This window comes from Coturnix japonica, chromosome Z (assembly GCF_054131305.1).
Source record: "Coturnix japonica strain WE chromosome Z, WE-NBRP24, whole genome shotgun sequence".
Taxonomy (NCBI): Eukaryota; Metazoa; Chordata; class Aves; order Galliformes; family Phasianidae; genus Coturnix; species Coturnix japonica.
In genome coordinates this window covers 4902450-4922703 of record NC_140702.1, presented here as the reverse complement: position 1 = coordinate 4922703, position 20254 = coordinate 4902450, and the positions used below count along the sequence as shown (strand labels likewise).

Genomic DNA, 20254 nt, shown 5'->3' with positions numbered 1-20254 from the left:
GCAGAAAGTGATGGTGATGAAGCGTGCCAGAAGCTTCAGAGCAACTTGGAGCACTCGGCAAGCGTCTGGGTAGAAACTTCACACAGCTCCAGGAGATGGGGACAAAGCTGAGGCCACACCGAAATCCCAAACGGGAATGCTCCAACCCCCAGGAAAAGCTGGGGGAGCCGAACGTTTGGACAGTGGCAGTCTGCATATATATATACATATACTATATGTATAAGTATACTATATACATAATACTATATATTATGTACTATATAAAATAATATAAATGATATATATATATGCGAAGTTTCGGATGATGGCGTGGATACCACCGTGCCTCCAGGGCTTCGTGATCTCCTGCTGGATACCGATGACGAAGAGTGACCAGGCTGCAAAAAAGACATTTCTTCATAGTTCCAATTAATGTCTTATGTTTTGTTCAGACTCACTAAATGATGCATTTCAGGGTACATCACATGGGAATATAAGAAGACTATTCAGAGCAGGAGCTGCAGAGCAAGATGAACGGCATGAGAAGGTAACGCCGGGAACCAAGGACACAGCTTTTGTGTCACTCAGCCACCTGTGGCAGAGGACAGGATATCTGTAGGTATGGGAAATCATCCCATCACTTAGTGCCTTACAAGGAGCTGAGAAGCTTTTCTTGCTCAAGTCCTGCTTCCAAGCTTAACCACCTACAATGAAGTAGTTGTCAGTTTTCTGGTGTCCTTCAATTCCGTGTCCGCATTTTCCCAAAAGCAAAAGAATTTGGAGGTAACCAGCTGCAGTGAAGTGAGCGATTTCAGTGCCTATTTCTGATGGTGGCAATGAGTTCAGAGGTCACACTTAACTGACGGTGCCTGTTTCCATTCTGACAAAGGCTGTAGTTGCAGCTGACTTCCCGAGGCTGCCATACGTGGTGGTGACGCAGCCTTGGGCTTGTGCGTTTGCATGACTCCCACCTTTCCTTTCTGTGTCTTGCAGGTCAGCTGGTGCTGGAAGCGGCCGGTATCTGAGTAGGAATGAAGGTGAGTGCAGGAGCAGCTGCTGAGGGGAGGAAGGAAGTCCATGCTAATGAGCTCTGAAGCATCTGTGGGTCCGGTACCAGAGGAGGCAGCAGTGATGAGAAGGGCACGTGGTGAGTGCGTGGACAGGGTGGCACAAACGCGTGCGTTTGCTGAGGAGTTGGGTTGCACACAGGTGCAGACAAACGAATATTTGTGGAAGGTGTAGGCACATACGTGTTTCCAGGGATGGTTTGCACACGTCTATGAATGCAAAGGAGGGCATACAATGCAGTGCGTGGACGTGGGTGTGCAATGCAGGGAGGGTGGCGCGTGGGTGTGCGTGTGCACATGGATAGGGGAAGGCTGGGGTTACAGGTTGACCTGTGCTGAGGTAAGTGGGGGCTCACAGTGTTGCTCAGTGGTAGATTTGTTCACAGTGAGTGCTAACAGGAAACTCGCACACCCTTTTTGTTTCAGCTGTGCCAGTGCTGTGATCCCTTGCTACAAGGATAGGGTTTTGGACGGATGGTGTGCATGCTGAGCTCCCATCTCTTGCAGGAATCAAGTGTAGAGCAAAAGGGATGTTTGGGCCAGGTGACTGTAAGAAGGCTGGCTGCTTTGGATGGTGGCAGCTGATGGAAACAGGTGCTCTGGGGACCGTTCAGCTTTTAACAGAAGTCAGGGGTCCTGCAGCAAGAACGACTAGGTTCTCGAATTGCTTCAAACTTGCACTCTGATTACGTCTGTCCTGCCGTGCCATCTCTGCTTCTCTGTGATGAAAGCATTTTCATGACCACGTGTTGGGCCTGTTTGCTTGTAGAAGGAGGAATGTTAGGTGCAGTTTTCACCAAGAACTTCTGCTAGGATTTCTGTGTATTTTGAATCATGAATGTTAGCACAGTGAGGTGAAGGAGGGCCCTGGAAGCAAGTTTGGTGCTATTGAAGCAGTGTGCGATGAGCAGGTGGGAGGTAACACGTGCTGGCAGATGTGGAAACTACTTTGGGATTGAGGTGTGGAGGAAAGGAAAGGCGATGAAGGAGCTGATGGCAAGGAGTTTCCTGGGGAGGCTCGGTGCTTGCTTGGGGATGGATCTGATCAACTTCTTGTGTGCTGGTGTCCTGCTGGGCTTTGGAGAGCAGTCTTCATTCCAGGGTCTGTCTGGTTAACTCATGCTAACGGCATGAGTTTCAATAGGGCCAAGAGTCGGGTCCTGCATTTTGGTCACAACAACCCCAGGCAACCCTGCAGGCTTGGTGAGGTGTGGCTGGAAAGCTCCCAGATGGAAAGGGACCTTGGTGTGCTGATGGACAGTCGGCTGAATATGAGCCAGCAGTGTGCCCAGGTGGCCAAGAGGGCCAATGGCATCTTGTCTTGTATCAGGAATGGTGTGGTGAGCAGGACTAGGGAAGTCATCCTGCCCCTGTACTCGGCATTGATGAGGCCTCACCTCGAGTACTGTGTTCAGTTTTGGGGACCTGAGGAAAGGAAAGACATGGAGTTACTGGAGCAGGTCCAGAGAAGGACAACAAGGCTCATGAAAAACTTGGAGAATCAGCCCTATGAGGAGAGGCTGAGGAAGCTGGGGCTGTTTAGTCTGGGGAAGAGGCTGAGGGGAGACCTTATCGCCCTCTTCCAGTACGTGAAAGGTTCTTACAGTGAGAGTGGGGCAGGTCTCTTCTCACTAGTGACAAGTGAGAGGACAAGGGGAAATGGCCTCAAGTTGCAGCAGGGCAAGTTTAGGTTGGATATTAGGAAGCACTTCTTTACAAAAAGGGTAGTTAGGTACTGGAATAGGCTCCCCAGGGAGGTGGTTGAATCGCCATCCCTGGTTGTGTTTAAGAGCCGTTTGGATGTGGTACTCAGGGATATGATTTAGTGTAGGGTATTTACAGTTAGGTCACTGGTTAGGCTGCGGTTGGACTTGATGATCTTCAAGGTATTTTCCAACCTGGGCAATTCTATGATTCTATGGTAGGACCGGGGCTTGGACCAGGCCAGGGTGAATCCAGTGACAGGAGTCCAATGGATTTGAGACCTGACTTGAAGCCTGTGGGCATCACCCAGGACTTGAGATGAGAGGATGAGGCGTAGGAACAAGAACCTCTTTGGTCCGTATTAGCTCCTGCCGTTCCTTTTTTTTTGGTTAGGGATCAATGTTGGTTTGTCTGTGTAAAGAACAGATACATTTTGCAGCCTGGGAATGAATTCATCCTCACCTGCTGATTGATGCTCTTCTCTAGATGGAGCTGCAGTGGAAATGGACACTTGTGGTCCGATGTCCGATCCCCTCCCTCATGCTCCGATCATCCGAATTAGCAAGACCTGGCTGACGGTTGGTGAGTTGGCTTTTGTTGGCTTGGAGAAACGTCTTCCAGTTGCACCTCACATTATATCTGTTGTATTGAGCTCTCGATCTCCAGCCCAAACTGGATCTATGTATGAACACAGAAGGAGTAGTTTAGATCTATGTTTACCTTGACTGGAAATGCAGTGCCAAGAGCTGCACACTGCTGTCACAGCTCTGAGATTATGGAAAAGGTATCTGGTGGGTGAGCGCTTTGCTGGGTGAGCATCCCCCTGCTGAAGAGCAGGCAGCTGTTGTGTTTGTAGACAGAATCATCCGTGGGGATTGGAGGCGTTTCCAGCCTTCCAGCTCTTGGCTGTTGCTGAGAGAGTAGAGCTTCCTGCCCAGAGAGAAGGAGCAGCAGAAGGGATCCCATGAGAGCAGCCTTAGAAGCCTTTCAGACAAAGCAGGTGGATCAGGCTGTGGCCTGTGCCTGTGGTTTGCAGTGAAGCCAGCAGGCTTTGCCCCAAGCAGAATGAGCTGTGGGTGCAGCATCCAGCAGTGCAAGTGGCCAACAGCTGGAGACAGCATCACCTTGAGCAGCACTCTTGAGGGAAATGCTGAGTGTGAAGGAAGGCCGCGAAGAAGAGAGTAGCTTGTGGCTGTGTTCCCGGGGTAAGGTTTTCCTTCCTGAGCTGTTACCTCTCAGGTGCTGTGTGAGTCTTCTGCAGTGTGCCTACAGCTGTGCGATGTGCTCTGCAGGAAGCGCTGATGTTGCACATGCAGCCCTGTCTTTCATGTCTCATGTCCAGTTCCACATTTTGTTTGAAGCACCATCTTAGAGGCAGCCTTGATTTCTGCAGCCCCGAGCTTTGTGCCACGAGAGCTCTCCTGCTTCTCGCTGTGATGTGAGACCAAATGGAAGGCCCTGCAGAAGTCTGGGTAGGTGATGTCAGTTGCTGTTGATTTCCCAACCCATGCTGGGAAAAGCAGGGAATGGGACTGGGGGACATCCCGGTGGTGGGATCCTGCCTCATCAGAACTGAATGGCTGTTCTGATCCATGTATTTTAACCTGAGTGAATCTGACAGTAATGAGAAAGGGGAGGGACCTGTGGGAAGAAAATGTATGTGCCGCAGTTTGTGGTGCAAGGTGTTCTAGGAGCTGCTGGTAACAGTGCCCAGAAAGCTTGCTTTTTTGATGGGGAGATAATTAACTAGGTTATTTTAATGAATCTATTTTCTTTCTCTTCATCATTCATACTACCTCTCAAAAAACTGTCTGTGGATTCTCAAGTAGTATTTCTTGCTAAAGAGAATTCATGTGCATCCTTCCTATTCGTCTGCTCAAATTATCTTGCAATCATCTCTGTCTGTGTTTCTTTTAGACCCTGTGATGGAGCAGAGAGGAACACAGACTTGGGTGGATCTTCATTCAGGAGCAGGGACACGTCATGCTCATCTGAGGTGTCTGGCTGACAGCAAGAGCAGAGAGGTAAGTTTCATAGGGTCGCGTGCCCATTTTATTTTATTTTTAATTCATGATGCATAGAAGCGTTCCCCAGACAAAGTGAGCATTTCTCAACTGGACTTTCTAGAAATGAGCTAGGCAGTGAAAATGGGTTTGAAGCATCCCTAAGAGCCCCGCAAGAGAATGCTGAGAGTTAATCTGGCACCCTCCTTTGGAAACGTCCGGTGTCTGTCAGCTCTTCAGCTGTGCCCTAACACCTCCCATTGCGCTGCCACACCAGGATAGAATTCCAAGCCCACACTGAGTCCTGGAATGTTGTGGTGCCGTGTTGGAATCAGATGTGACCACGTGGTCTTGGCTCCCCGCCTTGTGGGGGGTCATGGTGGACCAGGCTGTTGGCCGTTGGTGATGTCATAAGCGGCTGGAATGAGGGGAGGAGCGGTGCGTTCTGTGTTCCTTTGTGGGTGAGCTAGTGGTCAGAGTGGTTGGTTGTCTTCTTGGTCTTGTGCCTTTAGTGCCGTTAGTTAGTTAGTTCTGTTTGTTAGTTAGTTCTGTTTGTTAGTTAGTGACTTTAGTTAGTTAGTGCCATTAGTTAGTTAGTGTTGTTAGTTAGTTAGTGTTGTTAGTTAGTTAGTTAGTTAGTTCCTTTAGTGTTTTTTTCTTCACACCATCGTGTGCAGCAGCTTGTAGGTAAGTTGAGCTGGCGTGGGATGGATGGGTGGGCAGTGAGGTGTTGAGAACTGCTGGCTGTCGGAGCTCACAGCACCATATTGCTTACTCTGGACCATCAGACGTAATTTTCCCCGGTACACACGTTCCAAAGGGGGTATCAGTAAAGTTGGCACCTGTCCCGTGCTTCTTCCATTGTCTTTGCTCAGTAGTGGAAGCATTGTAAAGTTGCTGGGTGGACAGGCATCACGTAGCCTGAGACTCAGCATGTCTTGCAGCAAGTGGATGGGACAGTTGTGCTGTGTGTGTTATTCCATGACTGTCTTAGCCCTGCTCACTGACCTGCTCTTTCTCTCTCCTCTCCTCGCCCTCCGCCCACTGCCTCGGTGCAGCTTTTGCTCTCATATCATCTGAGCAAAGCGACAAGGAACTGCTGCAGAGAGCTTGAGGTGATCTCACTGCCAGGTACGTGCCATGTTTTTTCCCCTGCATGGTTTTGCCGCATGGTATGTGAATGTAGTTCTGAAGAATTCTGTCCATACTGTGCTGTGTGAATAGAGAAAACAGAAGTGTGTTTCTGCTCTGTTCCAGCTGTTCACACTTGCTGTGATGGGTGCTGCGTGCAGTGGGATCAGCCGTGAGCCTCAGTTGGTGGCGACGGAGGTACAGTATGAAGCTCTGGCTGGTCTTTGTTCCCTGTGTTGAGCCATTAGAAGGAGCTGCAGATGTACTCTCCTGCAGGAAAGATTGGGCCAAAAAAGGCCTGGCCAACTGTCTGCGCCAGTGCCATTGCTGATTAGTCTGGGTAGAGAGAGATGCATCTTTGCATGGCCTGGCAATGCACGCCAGGAAGAAAAATAACTGTGATGAGACGTGCAGCTCCTTCTGAAGTGCACCTGATAAGGACGGAGCACATTTGCTGCAGCTTTCTCTGCAGATGTGCTCCTCACCTTGAAATTCTCCTGGTTTGTCCTCAGCCCCTGACCATGGCCTGTTCTCTGTTTTGCAGGCTGATAACATGCGGAAGCCGCAGCTGGAGCGTGTGGTGTCATCTTTGAACGTTCCAGCGATTGCGGCGGCCCATGTTATTAAGACCTACGTCGCCCAGGGGCCGGGTGAGCTCTCCCTTGAGGTAAGCAGTTACAGGCGTTCCTTGTTGTCATGCATAGAAGAAGGCAGTCGTTTGAGATCTGTTTTCCTACCAGATTTGCTGAATGTGGGATTGACGTTTCAATCTCTTGCAGGTTGGAGATCTGGTGTGCATTATTGACATGCCACCAAAGGAGCTGAGCCCCTTTTGGAGAGGCAAGCGTGGCTTTGAGGTAGGCACACGTTTTTGAGCAGAGAGCACAACTTGAGTAGAGTCAGGAATCTCAGGTTGGAGCTGCTCTGCCTGCACAGGATGGCTTCTGGATGAAAACGGTTGCCCTGTGTTGGTGTCAGAGGACCTTCCCTTTGGCTCTGTGTTTGGTCTAATGCCCACCTGTCTTTTTGTTCTTATTACAGGTTGGGCTTTTCCCTGGTGAGTGCATTGAACTCATCAGTGGAAAAGTTCCCGATTCCCTCCTCAACTCATTGCCAGAGCCAGGTACGTATGTTACATTTGATAATTCGGGTTAGTAAAATGGGATCAAAATGTGAGTTTCAGGGGATTTGTTAATACCCAAGTTCAGCAAGCTTAGCAAGAGGACTGCATTAAGCTCCTTGGGCACCTCCAGGGATAGGGAAAATCTGTTCTTGCGTGTCCTTGTTGGGAATTCTCTTCCCATTGTTACATGCTTTGTCAAATGCATTATGTTTGGCCTTGTCCAACCGAGCCAAGCCTGAAATGAACTGGTTTCTTTGTTTTGTTGTGCAGTGCCAAGGAGACGGGGCAAGCTCATCCCCTTCCTTCGTTCCCTGGTGAAGGCCCGCCCCAGGAGAGCGACGGAGCCGGAGCCAGAGAAGGAAGGGGTATTTGGTTGTGACCTGGGGGAGCACCTTCTCCGCACTGGCCGTGATGGTAAGGAACAGCCCATTCCTGAGATCTTCCTTCGTTGGGCAAGTTGAGCTAACCGCTGGCTCTTGTTCTGTAGTCCCCCAGGTCCTGCAGAGCTGTGCTCAATTCATTGAGCATCATGGCGTGGTGCGGGGGATATACCGCCTGTCTGGAGTCAAGTCCAAGATCCAGCGACTACGGTAAGAGTGCTGCGACTGACACAGCTGTCAGTAGGGGCACGTGCCATGCTGCGGGTGTTCAGAGGATCCCCTTCCTTTTCTTGACTCTATTTTGTGTGGCTGTGGACTTGTTTTCGTCTTTCTCAAAGCCCTCTGCCCAATTCTGTGTCCTTCTCTGCAGCCATGAATTCGATACGGAGCAGGTTCCCGAGCTCAGCGTCCAGGACATTCACAGCGTGAGCTCCCTGTGCAAGATGTATTTCAGGGAGCTCCCAAACCCGCTGCTGACCGAGGAGCTGTATGACAAGTTCCTGGTAAGCACTGGGGAATGTCTTGGAAATGACACATACCTGTTCCCTGGGCGTCCTGGCTAGTGGTTGCAGCAGTGCCCCAGCTCTGAGGTCTTCTTCCTGTTAGCCCCATGAGGCATGTCTTTGTCATATCCTGCCTCTCACTGATGGCACTTGTGGTGGTGCCAGGAGGTGCTTATTTAAGCTATTCACAATGCTTGTGAGAATTCCCTTTCCTATGCTGTTCCCCAGCTATTGCTAGAATGGGGTTATTAGCATTTTGGAGAAAAAATCCCTGCTGCGAGTAGCTGCACTATGTAATCAGGCAGTAAAGCCCCCCAGATCTTGCAATGCTTGGCCTTGGTGGCACAGGCTGCGTGCTGCTGTGTTCCCCTGATACCTCTTGGAAGGCATCGAGTCTGCCTCGGTGCTGACCACTAGCGCACTGTCCCATGGTTCACAAACCTGTGGCAGCTATCTATGCTGATTGGTGTCTGAATCCCTTCCTGCCTTTTTCCAGGACGCTGCCGGTGCTGCAGAAGAGGAGGAGCGGGTGCAGAGAATGAAGGACGCCATCCAGCAGCTGCCCGCTCCTCACTACAGGTCAGTGCTGCACTCGGTCTGCTGAGCTGGATGAAGTTATGTTTGTTTTGTGCACTGCAGCACAGCTTGCTTTTTGGTGGTGAACATCTGCCTCTCTTGTTTTCCAGGACCCTGGCGTACCTAATGAGACACCTGGCGTCTCTTGCAGGGAAGTGCTCCGACACCAGCATGGACGCTAACAACTTAGCTATTGTGTGGGCTCCAAACCTCTTAAGGTAAACTTCTTTTTCTGTTTCAACACGATGCTTAGTTCTGCTCTCCTCCTACCCCAGGGACACAATTTCTAGATGACAGTTTCTACTCACTTGTTTAGCTGGGACTGCTGTGTCCCTGATCATCCAGGAGAATTTCGTCAGTGGCATCGCTGTTTGCCCACTGCGGAAGTCTCCAGAGCCCAGTTTGACAGTTTTTGGCTACAGAAATTCAGACTTGGAGAAATGATCTTGGGGAAATAACTTGTAAGATCTGCCTTTTCTTCAGATCCCAGCAGAGCCCATCTGCCTGCTCCAATAGTGAAGCTGCCTGCATGGAGCTGCAGACACAGACAGATGTTGTGGAATTCATAATCAGTCACACAGATGTCATCTTCTGCTCCGAAACCACATCAGCCGTGGGAGAGGGTGAGCGTCTTCCTCCATTAGCTTGATCTGACACTTTGATCCAATCCAGGGCTTCTCCAAAACCTTTGAAAATGGTTTTGCTGTCGAGGAGACAGCAGGCTTCTGGGCTTAGATTAGCATATGGTGCCCTGTTGCTGGGTCCTTAGTGTGTCCAAACCCAAACCTTACATGGAGAAAACTGTCACTGCTGTTAAGATATTTTGCAAGCAGCTGAAGCTTGATTGAATTGTGGCAGCAAAGCTTTCTGAGATCCCTGCCCCCTAGTTTTTCTAGGCTTTTTGTTTGCCTGTTTCAGTATAGTGAGCTGCTCTTAATTATGACTGTGTCCTTTGCCACGAGCATACCTCTGAGCACACTGTTAGTTTGAGCTCCTCTTCTTTGAGTGGTTCGGATATGGAAGTCTTAGAGAAATGCAGAACTGGGATGGCTGTGCTGCTGCTTTCTGATCCTCCGTCTTACCTGTGTTTTTCCCTTGCAGGGCACAGTTCTCTGGCCGGGCCCAAGTCTGTGTCTCCTGCTACAAAGCTGCTCACGCTGCAGGAGGCACAGGCTCAGAGAAGCGGCCAGAGCAGCTCTCCCACTGCTACGTGGAGCAGCGAGATCGAAGTGGAGGAAGGCCCCGCAGCTGTACCTGGGGCCTTCCACACTGTCATTGATTTTCCATCTAAGAGGTAAAGAGGACTTCCCTTTCCAGACCGTATCTTCATTGGTTGGGTGGGTTTTATTGGTTTAATATTTGTCCATTATATATATATGAGCCTGCCAGCTCCTGTCCTGTCCAGCTGTGTAGCCTTTACTCACATGCTCTGTATCTTGATTGACATGGTTGAGAAGAATGTAGCCAGCAGGACTTGAGGGCTGAGCTGTAGGAATGGAAGCATCCTCTGCTGTTTGAAACAGAGTGTGTTTCTAAGCTGTGTTTCAGCAGAAAGCAGGCAGTGCTGGCAATGGGCAACTATTGGCAAGGGCTCAGTGCAGCTCTTCCCTCACCCTGCACCGCGACTGACAGCATGCTCTGTTTTCTCTCTCCAGACCAAGTTCTCCCAGTAAGAGGGCAGAGTCACCAGCTTGCAGTTGGTGTTCGTGCTTCTGCCTGCACAGACCATTCCATATGGCCGAACACCAACTGCAGAGCAGTGCCAGTGCGCCCTCTGAAGCAGAAGTCGTGGTCTTGGCAGGTAAGGGTGCAAATCCAGCTTTCAAAACACTGCTTGTCAGCAACACTGGTAGAATTCTTGCTTTCAGTGGGCTTGTACCTCCTTGTGGAGTTCAGGCCCGTGCCTGACATCTTCAGTTGACCCCTGTCTTTCCCAAATGAGTCTCTTGTCAACACAAGAGCTGGACCTGCACGAGGATCACTTTCAAGACAGTGACACTGTTGCTAGAAGCATATTTGCTTCTGCCCACCACCACTAAAAAATGCCAAATGTCAAGAACCTGTTTCATGATTCATCTTCTGAACATTCAACACTAACCACTGTGCATCTACTCGTTCCTAGGAGACTATAGCCCTTGTGGAACTGAAGGACGCAGCTCATATGATGATGCCGCATCCTGTGCTTCCATCAATATAGAGCTCATGGGAAGCACAGGATGCGGCACTTCAAGTGACAGCCTATCATATGACAGCAGTGACGAAGAAAGAAATGTCATCATCGTTGAAGCTCTCATTCACCCCATCCCTGATGAACCTGCTGACCTGAGCCTGCCAGACACCTCAGGCACCAGCCTGGACTGTGACCCAGAGCCTTTCCAGGAAAGCCCAGCGAAAGCACAGCCCGAGTGGCCCGACAGCAGCACAACCATGCAGGCTCAGGTCAGCTTTACAGAGGAGAAGCCAAACATCTTGGAGGGGCAGGTAGAATCAGGCCAAGAGGCCCAGGCTCCGGGCAACAGCACGACTTCTGAGCCACTCTCGTGAGACAACAGTGGATGAGTCCCGTCGTTCCGCCAAGCTTCACACCCCCTCCTTTCTCCTACTGAATAAAGGCACGCTCGTGCTCAATCGTGCCATGACTGCATTCTGAGTTTTCATTTGCAGAGTTTGGGATGAGTGTAAGAAACATCAAGGCAGCTCAGCTTGCAACGCTCTGGCTGTGGGGTGCATGCAGGGACACTGTAACCATACAGGGAAAGGCTTCCACTGCTTCCTAAAGCTGTAGTCCAGCCCTGCTACTGCTCTGTGGCACAAAGCCCTGAGGGATGTTCCATATTGTTAACCTAAGTGAAGCCAGCTTCACACACTGTGTTTTGTTGTTGCTGGGTGAGAGGGGGATGCACGTTGGTGAGAAGATGAGCATTGCTGGATCTGCCACGAGTGTCCCTTCTGCCTCTAAGAATATGTCCTAAGTAGGATGTGAACACTGCTGGCACTTCCTCATTGCACGTGCTTGGAGGATCTTCAGTTCTTGCACATTCAGGATGTCTGTCAGTGACTACAAGGAAATTCTCAAGTACTAGGAATTCCATGAAACAGTTGGAACGGGTAAGTGTCATCTTTGTACAGAAACAGCACGCCTAACAGTCTGTCTCACCACTCTAGAATTAATCTGAGAATAGATTAACAGCTCTTGTCAGTTCTCTAAGTCAGGTTTCATTTAAATAAACTTGAAATTGGATTTTTGAATCCAGTTGGAAATTGATGGTGCTGATTACCTCTTCCTCTAATTAAAGCATTACACACAGTGTATGCTAGGTACTCTGCTTTACCTGTAATATTATATTAGAGAAGAATTCACACTCAACTTTAAGCATCTGTGTTCTGAATTGTAGGTGGTTTTGCAAAGGTAAAACTCGGGCGGCATCTTCTTAGTGGTGAAAAAGTTGCAGTAAAAATCATGGAGAAAGTTACTTTATGGGTAAGCCAAAAGGCATTTAAATATGATAATATCTTCTGTTGGAGTTGTGGAGTTCTCTAGAACACAGGGGCAGGTGGGATGGTACATAGGAATGCAGCCTACTGGTCCCATTGCCTTTTGAAAGATGCTGTAGAGCTGGAAAAAGTTTAACAGAGCACCACAAATCTTGTTCCTCATTGTTCAGAGGGCAGTATTCTCTGGCTGTAAAGTGGAGGAAGTTATTACATCATTACATTATGTCATTACAACATTATTACATTATTACAGCAACTTTACCAAAATGCCAATGAAAATGCTGAATGTTTTACTTCTCAGTTTTCACAGCTCTGTTTCAGAATTTCTATGGGAGTGATGTCAGTCATTGCTGAGTTGATGTTGAATTGTGTACAGTCCCATATGTGCTTGTTATGTTCCACAGCAGTCAGATGTGGTACCTGGTATGTCACAGTAGTGATGCTTTTATGGTCTCTTAAGGATGACTTGTCTCATGCTAAAACAGAAATTCATGCCGTGAAGAACTGAAGTCATCAACATGTTTGCCCATTGGATCATGTAAGAGAGACATCAAAGAAATATTTATAGTCTTAGAGGTAAGAAATAATTTCTGCCACACTTCAGTTGATTGTTTTTATCTTTAGCAGTAGACAATAATATAAAAATAAAGCTGAAATGAAAGGATTCTTATATATCTCAGTGGAGACTGGGTTCAAGATTCATTGGTTTGAAAATTAAGTAGAAAATTTTATATATTCTGATATATATTCTCTGATTGAGAACGGGGAACTGGAGAGTCCTGTCGGTGCTGTTCCATGCTTTCTGTGCTGTCATTGTTACTTATCTCTCTCTGATACTCTCTAAATGCATTTTCAGCCTCTAGAATGAAAACGTAGTATTACATCAGACACTGAAGAAAATAATTCAGTCCCAGCTGAAACTCAGACAGTAACGTGTGCTTAGGATTCTTTCCCTACAGGAAATGTTAGATAATTATTGCTATGTGGTACTGTGTTCTGTAGCTGAGCTGGAATTTGTTATCCTCGAAGAAGTATCTTCCTCTGAAAGGGGAGTAAAACATGATGCTCCGAATGAGCGGAGCAGAGACACAGATCTGATCTGAGTGTTGGTTTCACATTTTTGTGATGCTCTTTGCTGCAGTTTGTATCTAGAGAGAAGCCCTTGTGGTGTCAGTCTGTTGTGTAACCTGCTCTAGTTTTGTGCCTCAAGGAAGAGTGATCCTTTAAACAAATGGTGGCTATACAGAGGGTATGGGGTGAGATGCATTCCTCTGGCCCCATCCAATGGATTTTCTGTCACTGAAGTCTTGAAGCACAGGTTAGGTACTGGAAGGCTTGAATATTTCCTCACCAGTAGGTTAGAGCTTGGCATTCTGTAAGCTGCTGGTATCTCTCAGTAAAGCAAATAATTACAGCACGAGCATTTTCCTAGGCATCTTATGAAATCCCTCTATCTAAGGAGCCTTTCCTCACTGAAAAATAAAGCATTGTCTATACCTTTTAGAAGTAACTGGCTTCCATCTGAGAAGCTGATGGATTTATGGGCTTGGACAGGAACTGGGTGTGGAGGTGACTTGTAGAGATTTGTGCCTGAACCTGCTGCTCTGGGAATCGTGAGACCAAGTTTCTCAAGAGCTTTTCCCACTCTCATCATCACCTTCTGCGAGGGATGAGGCTGCATGTTCTCTCTGGGTAATATGTTCAGTGCTTTGAGAGCTATTTCCTTCTATCTAGTCTGCTGTTTTGGTGTATGACTGCTTCCTGTCACTATCCCATCGTGACCTGCTGGCCAGAGCCTCAGTCAACCTTCATACGCACCCCCTCTCCCCACCCCGCAGGCATTGAGAAGCTGCCATGAGGTTCCTCTGCACTCTGAACAAACATCTTTCTCCCCAGCTTCTCTTCTCTGAGTGGGAGCTTCAGCCCCCTGCACAGGCTGGAGGTCATCCACAGAGTTTGTTTCAGGTTGTTATCCTTCCTGGCCAAAAACCAGATACAGTATTGTAGATGTGGTGCAATGAGTGTTGAAGCAGGAATGACTTGTCCTGGTCTGGTTGTGCTGCTTTTTAATGCAGCTGATGATCTTGTTGTACTTCTTTTCTGTCAGAGCACACTGCTGGCTTGCATTCAGCCTGTGGTCTCTCACCACTTGTCCTCCTAGTCCCCAGGTCCTTTCCAACAGATACAAGCTAGTATTTCCCACCTGGGATATTGGAAGATGGGAACTTGCCAGCAGTCAGTGAAGATCTCTGAGACAGCGAGAGCGAGCGAGCTTTGAGTAGACTGGGAACCACTGTCCACAGCAGGAAAGAAGAGAAGAGAAAATATGTTTCCTTGGGCACTTGGGTGGAAATCATTCCTGACTGCTTTCTCATCCACCGGGAAAATCTGCTGATTGACAATTAGAAGCTGATGGACTTTGGACTCTGTGCAAAGCCAAAGGTAAGAGGATCTGTTAAATCAAATACAATGTGCCCCCAAGTAATGCATGTTTGACCACCGTATGCAACAGGGGCTTGTCCAAACAAACACCCTAAAATCAAGCTGTTTCTGTGGCTGACATGTCATTGCATCTTGTTTGGAATGGCCTGAACTGTGTGAGAGTGGTTAACAGATTGCTCAGAAGCACAGGTAGATTATTTTCTCTAGCTAGACTCCCTGTTTTCATAGTCTAAGCTGTAGATAATTTTGTAGGTATATCACCTGTCTTATGCAAGGTTCTGTAATAGGAGCATGGGGTTGGATAGAATAAAATGACTTTTGCAGGTGACGTACGGATCCTGTGATTGCATATGCTTGAACTGAATTGTTCCTTGATCTTCAAACTGATTTCCAGAAGCCTTTATTAACATGTAAGATAGGTACGAAAGAATGGGAAGTCTGACTTACTGATTCCAAAAGAATTACTTGTCATCAAATGAGTTTTCCTGGCCAGACTTAGAGCCTTTCACAGGTAATTTAGACCAACAGGCTGTTTGATCAGCTGAGGAAAATAAAGCATCATGCCAAGGGTACTAGATAAGTGAGCAGCTTGAGATCTCCACATTCATGTGATGCTCATGGTTTTAGACAATATTTGCTTCGTGAGGTCACATTGAATGAAAGCAAAATCAAAGATGAATGAAAAAATACACAGGAGAAGAAGCCTCTGAGGCTTCTGAAGTGTTATGACCAGAAGACATAAACTCTGTTAAAGCAAACATTTCTCTCTATTTTTTGTGTTCTTCCAGGGAGGCCTTGATTACCACCTGAACACATGCTGTGGAAGCCCAGCTTATGCAGCACCAGAGCTAATCCAGGGCAAAGCGTCTATTGGCTCAGAGGGATGTAGAGCGGTGTTTGTTTTCCCCTCTTTCCCTTCCCTCTCCACAGAGCATTTCAAGGCAGTGGAGCTCAGGTAGGCTCTCTTGGTTTCCCTTCTGAATTCTGCTAGGTTGCATTGCTTGGTAGCTCTCAGAAGCTGTCAGTGGCCACAGACTAGAAAAGTGCAATTGGTCTCAGTTCACACAGCTGGCTGGTTTGTCTCTGGCTAATCCTGAACTGCCTCAAGCGACTGCTTTGGGGCTTTACAGAACAGCAGCTTCAGAGATCTCTTTCTATTACTAAGTTTTTGAAAGAGCAATTTGCTGTGTTCTAATTATCCATCATTTTTGTGCAGTCTTTTTTGTCAGACTTCTCCTTAGATTCCATGTTGTATGTGAAGATTAATTTGCATTGTGATTTATAATGTACTAAAAATTGAGAGATGTCTGGAATTTTGGAACACACTACTTGCAGTTGTTAATCTGTCCAAACTGGTCTGGTTTGCAATGCCCTCATCCTTCTTGAATCGCTCTGCTGTTAAAGGCGGAGCAATTCCTACAAGTGCCATGGCCCCACTGTTGTTCTAATTCTTGTTTCTTTGTTTTCCACACACTGCTTTTCAAGCCTCCTTTTTCTTTACAGTCCAAGTGAGAATTGCACTGTGAGGTGTCTGAACCTTGTTGTGCCTCTACATAAAGAGAACAGCAGCAAAGCCTGACAGGTGACTGTGCTGACAGCTCTCGTAGCCAGTAACACGTAACTGTGCTAAATCCCTTGTGACGGCTTTGATTTCATTTTTGCCAGTGAAATCCTTGTAAAAGGAACTGCAGCAGTGTGATGAGCTAAGGTGAAGATGCTGGTTTCAGTAGTGCTCTAAGCTGAGCGGAAGGGCAATTGAATGAGGGTTATATGCTTTCTCTGGGACGATAAGGTTTTTTTTCCTGAGGGAAAGAGCCAGCTTTTCATGGGCTATATGTGGGCTTTGGCAAGGGCAGACAATCCAGTCTGTCAGGAAGCCATTTGAGGTGCTTCAGGTTTGTAAGCTTGTCTTTTTGTTTTTCAGGCGGATATTTGGAGCATGGGTGTAGTGCTGTATGCTCTGCTGTGTGGGTTTTCCCTTTGGATGATGACAATATGATGGCACTCTACAGGAGGATACCAGTGGGTATCAGTGGTGCTAGAATACACTGAGAAGGGAAATAGCTGAGCTTGACAAGAGGCCTTGCTTTTTGGATGGCAGAACATGCTGAGCTGTGGGTAGAAAGGCCTGTCTGCTGAATATTGTCCCTGTTTTTGCTGCTTTGTCTGCCAGTATTTTGTGGATTTGGTTCTACGCTTGGTTGGCCTATGTGGCACTGTAGCCTGATTCTATACCATGATAGCATACAGAATTTAAGGAGAAGTATTTTCTTGCCAATGGGCTGATTTTTTGTATCTGGTTCTTCAACTGGCTGCTCCCTATACTATCTGTAGTAAAAATAGAGACACATCATTTGATTTCCCAGAAATGAATGTTACTAAATGCCAGCTCTTCTCATGTCTACGAAGAGCAAAGTTCTGCATTTGCTATTAGAATTTCCTCTTCCAGAATCAGGAGGTAATGTAGGAACCCACAGATTGCCTTCAGAATCCAACAGTTAGTTCTGTTTCCTTTCAGAGTGCATAACAACCTGAGCACATGAATTGAATGATTTGGCTTTTCAGTCTGGTACAAACTCTGCTGTACACTGAAACTTGGTCCATTTGTAAGCAGGACTTTGTCCATTTCTGCAGGACAGCAGAAAACCCTTTGTGCTAATCATGATGCCAAGAAGCAGAATGCGGCAAATGGCAGATGATCCAACTGCTTCAGGTGTTCATTTCCTTAAAACTGAGAATAGTTTTGGACTGAGAGTTTGTAAGCAGAACGGAGCTCTTAAAGCTGTCAGAGATTATTTCTGCACTGCTCAATTCTATCTGCCTAACATACACAGGATCTCAGAACTGCGTTGCGTGAACTGGTGGAACTTGTTGAAGTGAACTGGGATGAGCAAATTTTAGAACTTAGTCAGAACGCAGTAAAAAATGGATAATCTCATGGGTATTAAGGTACAGGCTTGCTATTTCTGCACAGAATTTGTTTTTATTTTACATGGCCGTGATCTGAAAGTTGCTTGAAACGCAGGCACCTCGGCACTGTTGTGTAACTGAATTTCACACATTATAGAACCTCAAATATCCTGGAATCTAAAACTCTGACTTGTTTTAAGTCTGCTGCTTGAGTCTAATCAGGGTCATAGTGTCTGTGTGAAGTGGAGTGTGTGGGGAGATTGTTGCTGCAGATCCTGGGAAGTTGCTGTGTATTTGCAGACAATGGCTGCTGTTGGTCACTGGGTGCCCCTGTTCCTCTGCAGAACAGCTGTGCTGTGCATGCAGCACAGCATGCTGTGCACGCCATGGAACTAGGAATCAAGAAGAGATAGAAGCTTGTCCTTGATGGCACGGGCTGTGTGTATAATCAGGAGGGGTGTTAACTCTTTGAAAGGGCTGATAATATCAGGACAAGGGGAAATGGTTTTAAGTTGAAAGAGGGAAGATTTACGTTGGTTGGTAGGGGAAGTTCTTTACTAGGAGAGTGCTGAGGTCCTGGAACAGGCTGCCCAGGGACGTTGTGGATCCCCCATCTGTAGAGGTATTCAAGGCAAGGTTAGATGTGGCCCTGGACAGACAGGTCTAATAAATGTGGAAGATAGGTGGCCCTACCAGGCAGGGGGAGTGGAGCTTCATGATCCTTGAGGTCCCTTCCAACCCGGGTCATTCTGTGATTCTGTGTTCCCCAGATGCCTCTTGGAAGGCATCAAGTCTGCCTCAGTGCTGACCACCAGTGCACTGTCCCCATGGGACTTAATGAGACACTTGGTGTCTCTGGCTGGGATCTGCTCGGTGATAAACATGGACGCGAAGAACTTAGCAATTGTGTGGGCTCCAAACCTCTTAAGGTAAACTTCTTTTTCCTTTTCAACACGATGCTTAGTTCTGCTCTCCTCCAACCCCAGGGGAACAATTTCTAGATGACAGTTTCTACTCACTTGTTTAGCTGGGACTGCTGTGTCCCTGATCATCCAGGATAATTTCGTCAGTGGCATCACTGTTTGCCCACTGCGGAAATCTCCGGAGCCCAGTTTGACAGTTTTTGGCTACAGAAATTCAGACTTGGGGAAATGATCTTGGGGAAATGACTTGTAAGATCTGCCTTTTCTTCAGATCCCAGCAGAGCCAATCTCCCTGCGCCAGTGAAGCTGCCTGCATGGAGCTGCAGACCCAGTCAGCTGTTGTGGAATTCCTCATCAGCCACGCAGATGTCCTCTTCTGCTCCAAATCCACACCAGCCTTGGGAGAGGGAGTAGGTGAGTGTCTTCCTCCATTAGCTTGATGTTGATCTGACAGCTTCATCCAATCCAGGGCTTCTCCAAGACCTTTGAAAATTCTATTACTGTCGAGGAGACAGCAGGCTTCTGGGCTTAGGTTAGAATACTGTGCCCCGTTGCTGGGTCATGAGAGTGTCCAAGCCTTACATGGAGAAAACTATCACTGCTGTTAAGATTTTTTGCAAGCAGGTGAAGCTTGATTGAAGTGTGGCTGTGAAGCTTTCTGAGATCCCTGCCCCCTAGTTTTTCTACGCTTTTTGTTTGCCTTTTTCGATACAGTGAGTTGCTCTTAATTGTGGCTGTGTCCTTTGCCACGAGCATACCACTGAGCACACGGTTATTTTGAGCTCCTCTTCTTCCAGTGGCTTGGATGAGCAATTCTGAGAGATATGCAGAACTGGGATGGCTGTGCTGCTGCTTCCTCCTCCGTCTCACCTGTGTTTTTCCCTTGCAGGGCACAGTTCTCTGGCAGGGCCCAAGTCTGTGTGGGTGTCTCCATCCACAAAGCTGCTCACCGTGCAGAAGGCACAGGCTGAGAGGAGAGGTCAGAGCAGCTCTCCTGTTGCAACACAGAGCAGCAAGATACAAGCGGAGGAAGGCCCCGCAGCTGTACTAAGGAACTTGGATGCAATCATTGATTTTCCATCTGAAAGATAAAGAAAGAGGAATTCCCTTTCCAGCCTCCATCATCATTATTTGGGTGATTTTTATTGGTTTACTTTTTGTCCGTTACATCTCCAAGGACTCAACTTACACACAGTTGCCCTACGGGCTCAGTGGAGCCACTCAAGGGTGCATTTCCTTCCTGGTTGGGCAGGCAGTCACGAGATGCAGAAAGCCACACTGACGTCTATCCTGGTCTGTGTTGGCTGTACCTGGAAACACTGGGGTTTTCCAGATTTCAGGGCCACACACCTGAAACCAATTGTGCTTCTCCTGTAAGCAGAGCTGTTGGTCAGACTTGCAGGCACTACAAATTAAAGATGGCAGTGAGCTGAGGCCGAGGAGGTTTTAACGTAAGAATCAGAGACCTAACCAGGTCCCCCAGCAGACACAGCAGTCTGTCCATGGAGCGCTCTGTGAAGGACTTTTTACCTTCTCCGAAGCTGACCCACAAGAGAGCATTCAGTGATGACTTGTGAGCACCGTTTCCTCAGAAAGCAGTTACACCTGCCAGCTCCTGTCCTTTCCTGCTGATGAGCCTTTGCTCACATACATGCTCCGCATCTTGCTTGACATGGTTGAGAGGAATGTAGCCAGCAGGACATGAGGGCTGAGCTGTAGGAATGGAAGCATCCTCTGCTGTTTGAAACAGAGCGTGTTTCTAAGCTGTGTTTCAGCAGAAAGCAGGCAGTGCCGGGAACAGGCAAATATAGGCAAGGGCTCGGTGCAGCTCATCACTCACCCTGCACCACGACTGACAGCATGCTCTGTTTTCTCTCTCCAGACTGAGTTCTCCCAGTAAGAGGGCAGAGTCACCAGCTGGCAGTTGGCGTTCCTGCTTCTGCCTGCACAGACCATCCCCTGTGGCCAAACGCCAACTGCAGAGCAGTGCCAGGGAGCCCTCCGAAGCAGAAGTCATG

The 20254-nt window shown here is 47.9% G+C and overlaps 2 protein-coding genes across 5 annotated transcripts; both read left to right on the top strand.

Moving 5' to 3' along the window:
• The first annotated feature begins 970 nt into the window (after nucleotides 1-970).
• LOC146753657 (rho GTPase-activating protein 32-like) lies at nucleotides 971-11098 on the top strand. Of its 4 annotated transcripts, none has more exons than XM_085530702.1 (18): nucleotides 971-1126; nucleotides 3237-3332; nucleotides 4144-4222; nucleotides 4668-4774; nucleotides 5812-5884; nucleotides 6011-6082; nucleotides 6429-6551; nucleotides 6664-6741; nucleotides 6926-7007; nucleotides 7278-7421; nucleotides 7495-7597; nucleotides 7758-7890; nucleotides 8387-8469; nucleotides 8577-8684; nucleotides 8950-9089; nucleotides 9568-9760; nucleotides 10122-10267; nucleotides 10589-11098. In XM_085530702.1, exons 6-18 carry the CDS (start codon nucleotides 6029-6031, stop codon nucleotides 11008-11010), a joined length of 1809 nt encoding a protein of 602 aa, XP_085386828.1. In that variant the 5' UTR covers nucleotides 971-1126; nucleotides 3237-3332; nucleotides 4144-4222; nucleotides 4668-4774; nucleotides 5812-5884; nucleotides 6011-6028; the 3' UTR covers nucleotides 11011-11098. The 4 variants fall into 4 exon arrangements, with proteins under 4 accessions (XP_085386828.1, XP_085386825.1, XP_085386826.1 ...); XM_085530699.1 differs by having other exon boundaries at nucleotides 4112-4222; XM_085530700.1 differs by lacking the exons at nucleotides 971-1126; nucleotides 3237-3332 and having other exon boundaries at nucleotides 3339-4222.
• A 5875-nt stretch (nucleotides 11099-16973) lies between these two features.
• Nucleotides 16974-19365, top strand: LOC146753656 (rho GTPase-activating protein 32-like). The gene is made up of 3 exons (XM_085529175.1): nucleotides 16974-18242; nucleotides 18508-18650; nucleotides 19126-19365. The coding sequence occupies exons 1-3, from the start codon at nucleotides 18151-18153 to the stop codon at nucleotides 19326-19328; spliced, it is 438 nt and encodes a 145-aa protein (XP_085385301.1). The 5' UTR covers nucleotides 16974-18150; the 3' UTR covers nucleotides 19329-19365.
• The last annotated feature ends 889 nt before the right edge of the window (nucleotides 19366-20254 follow it).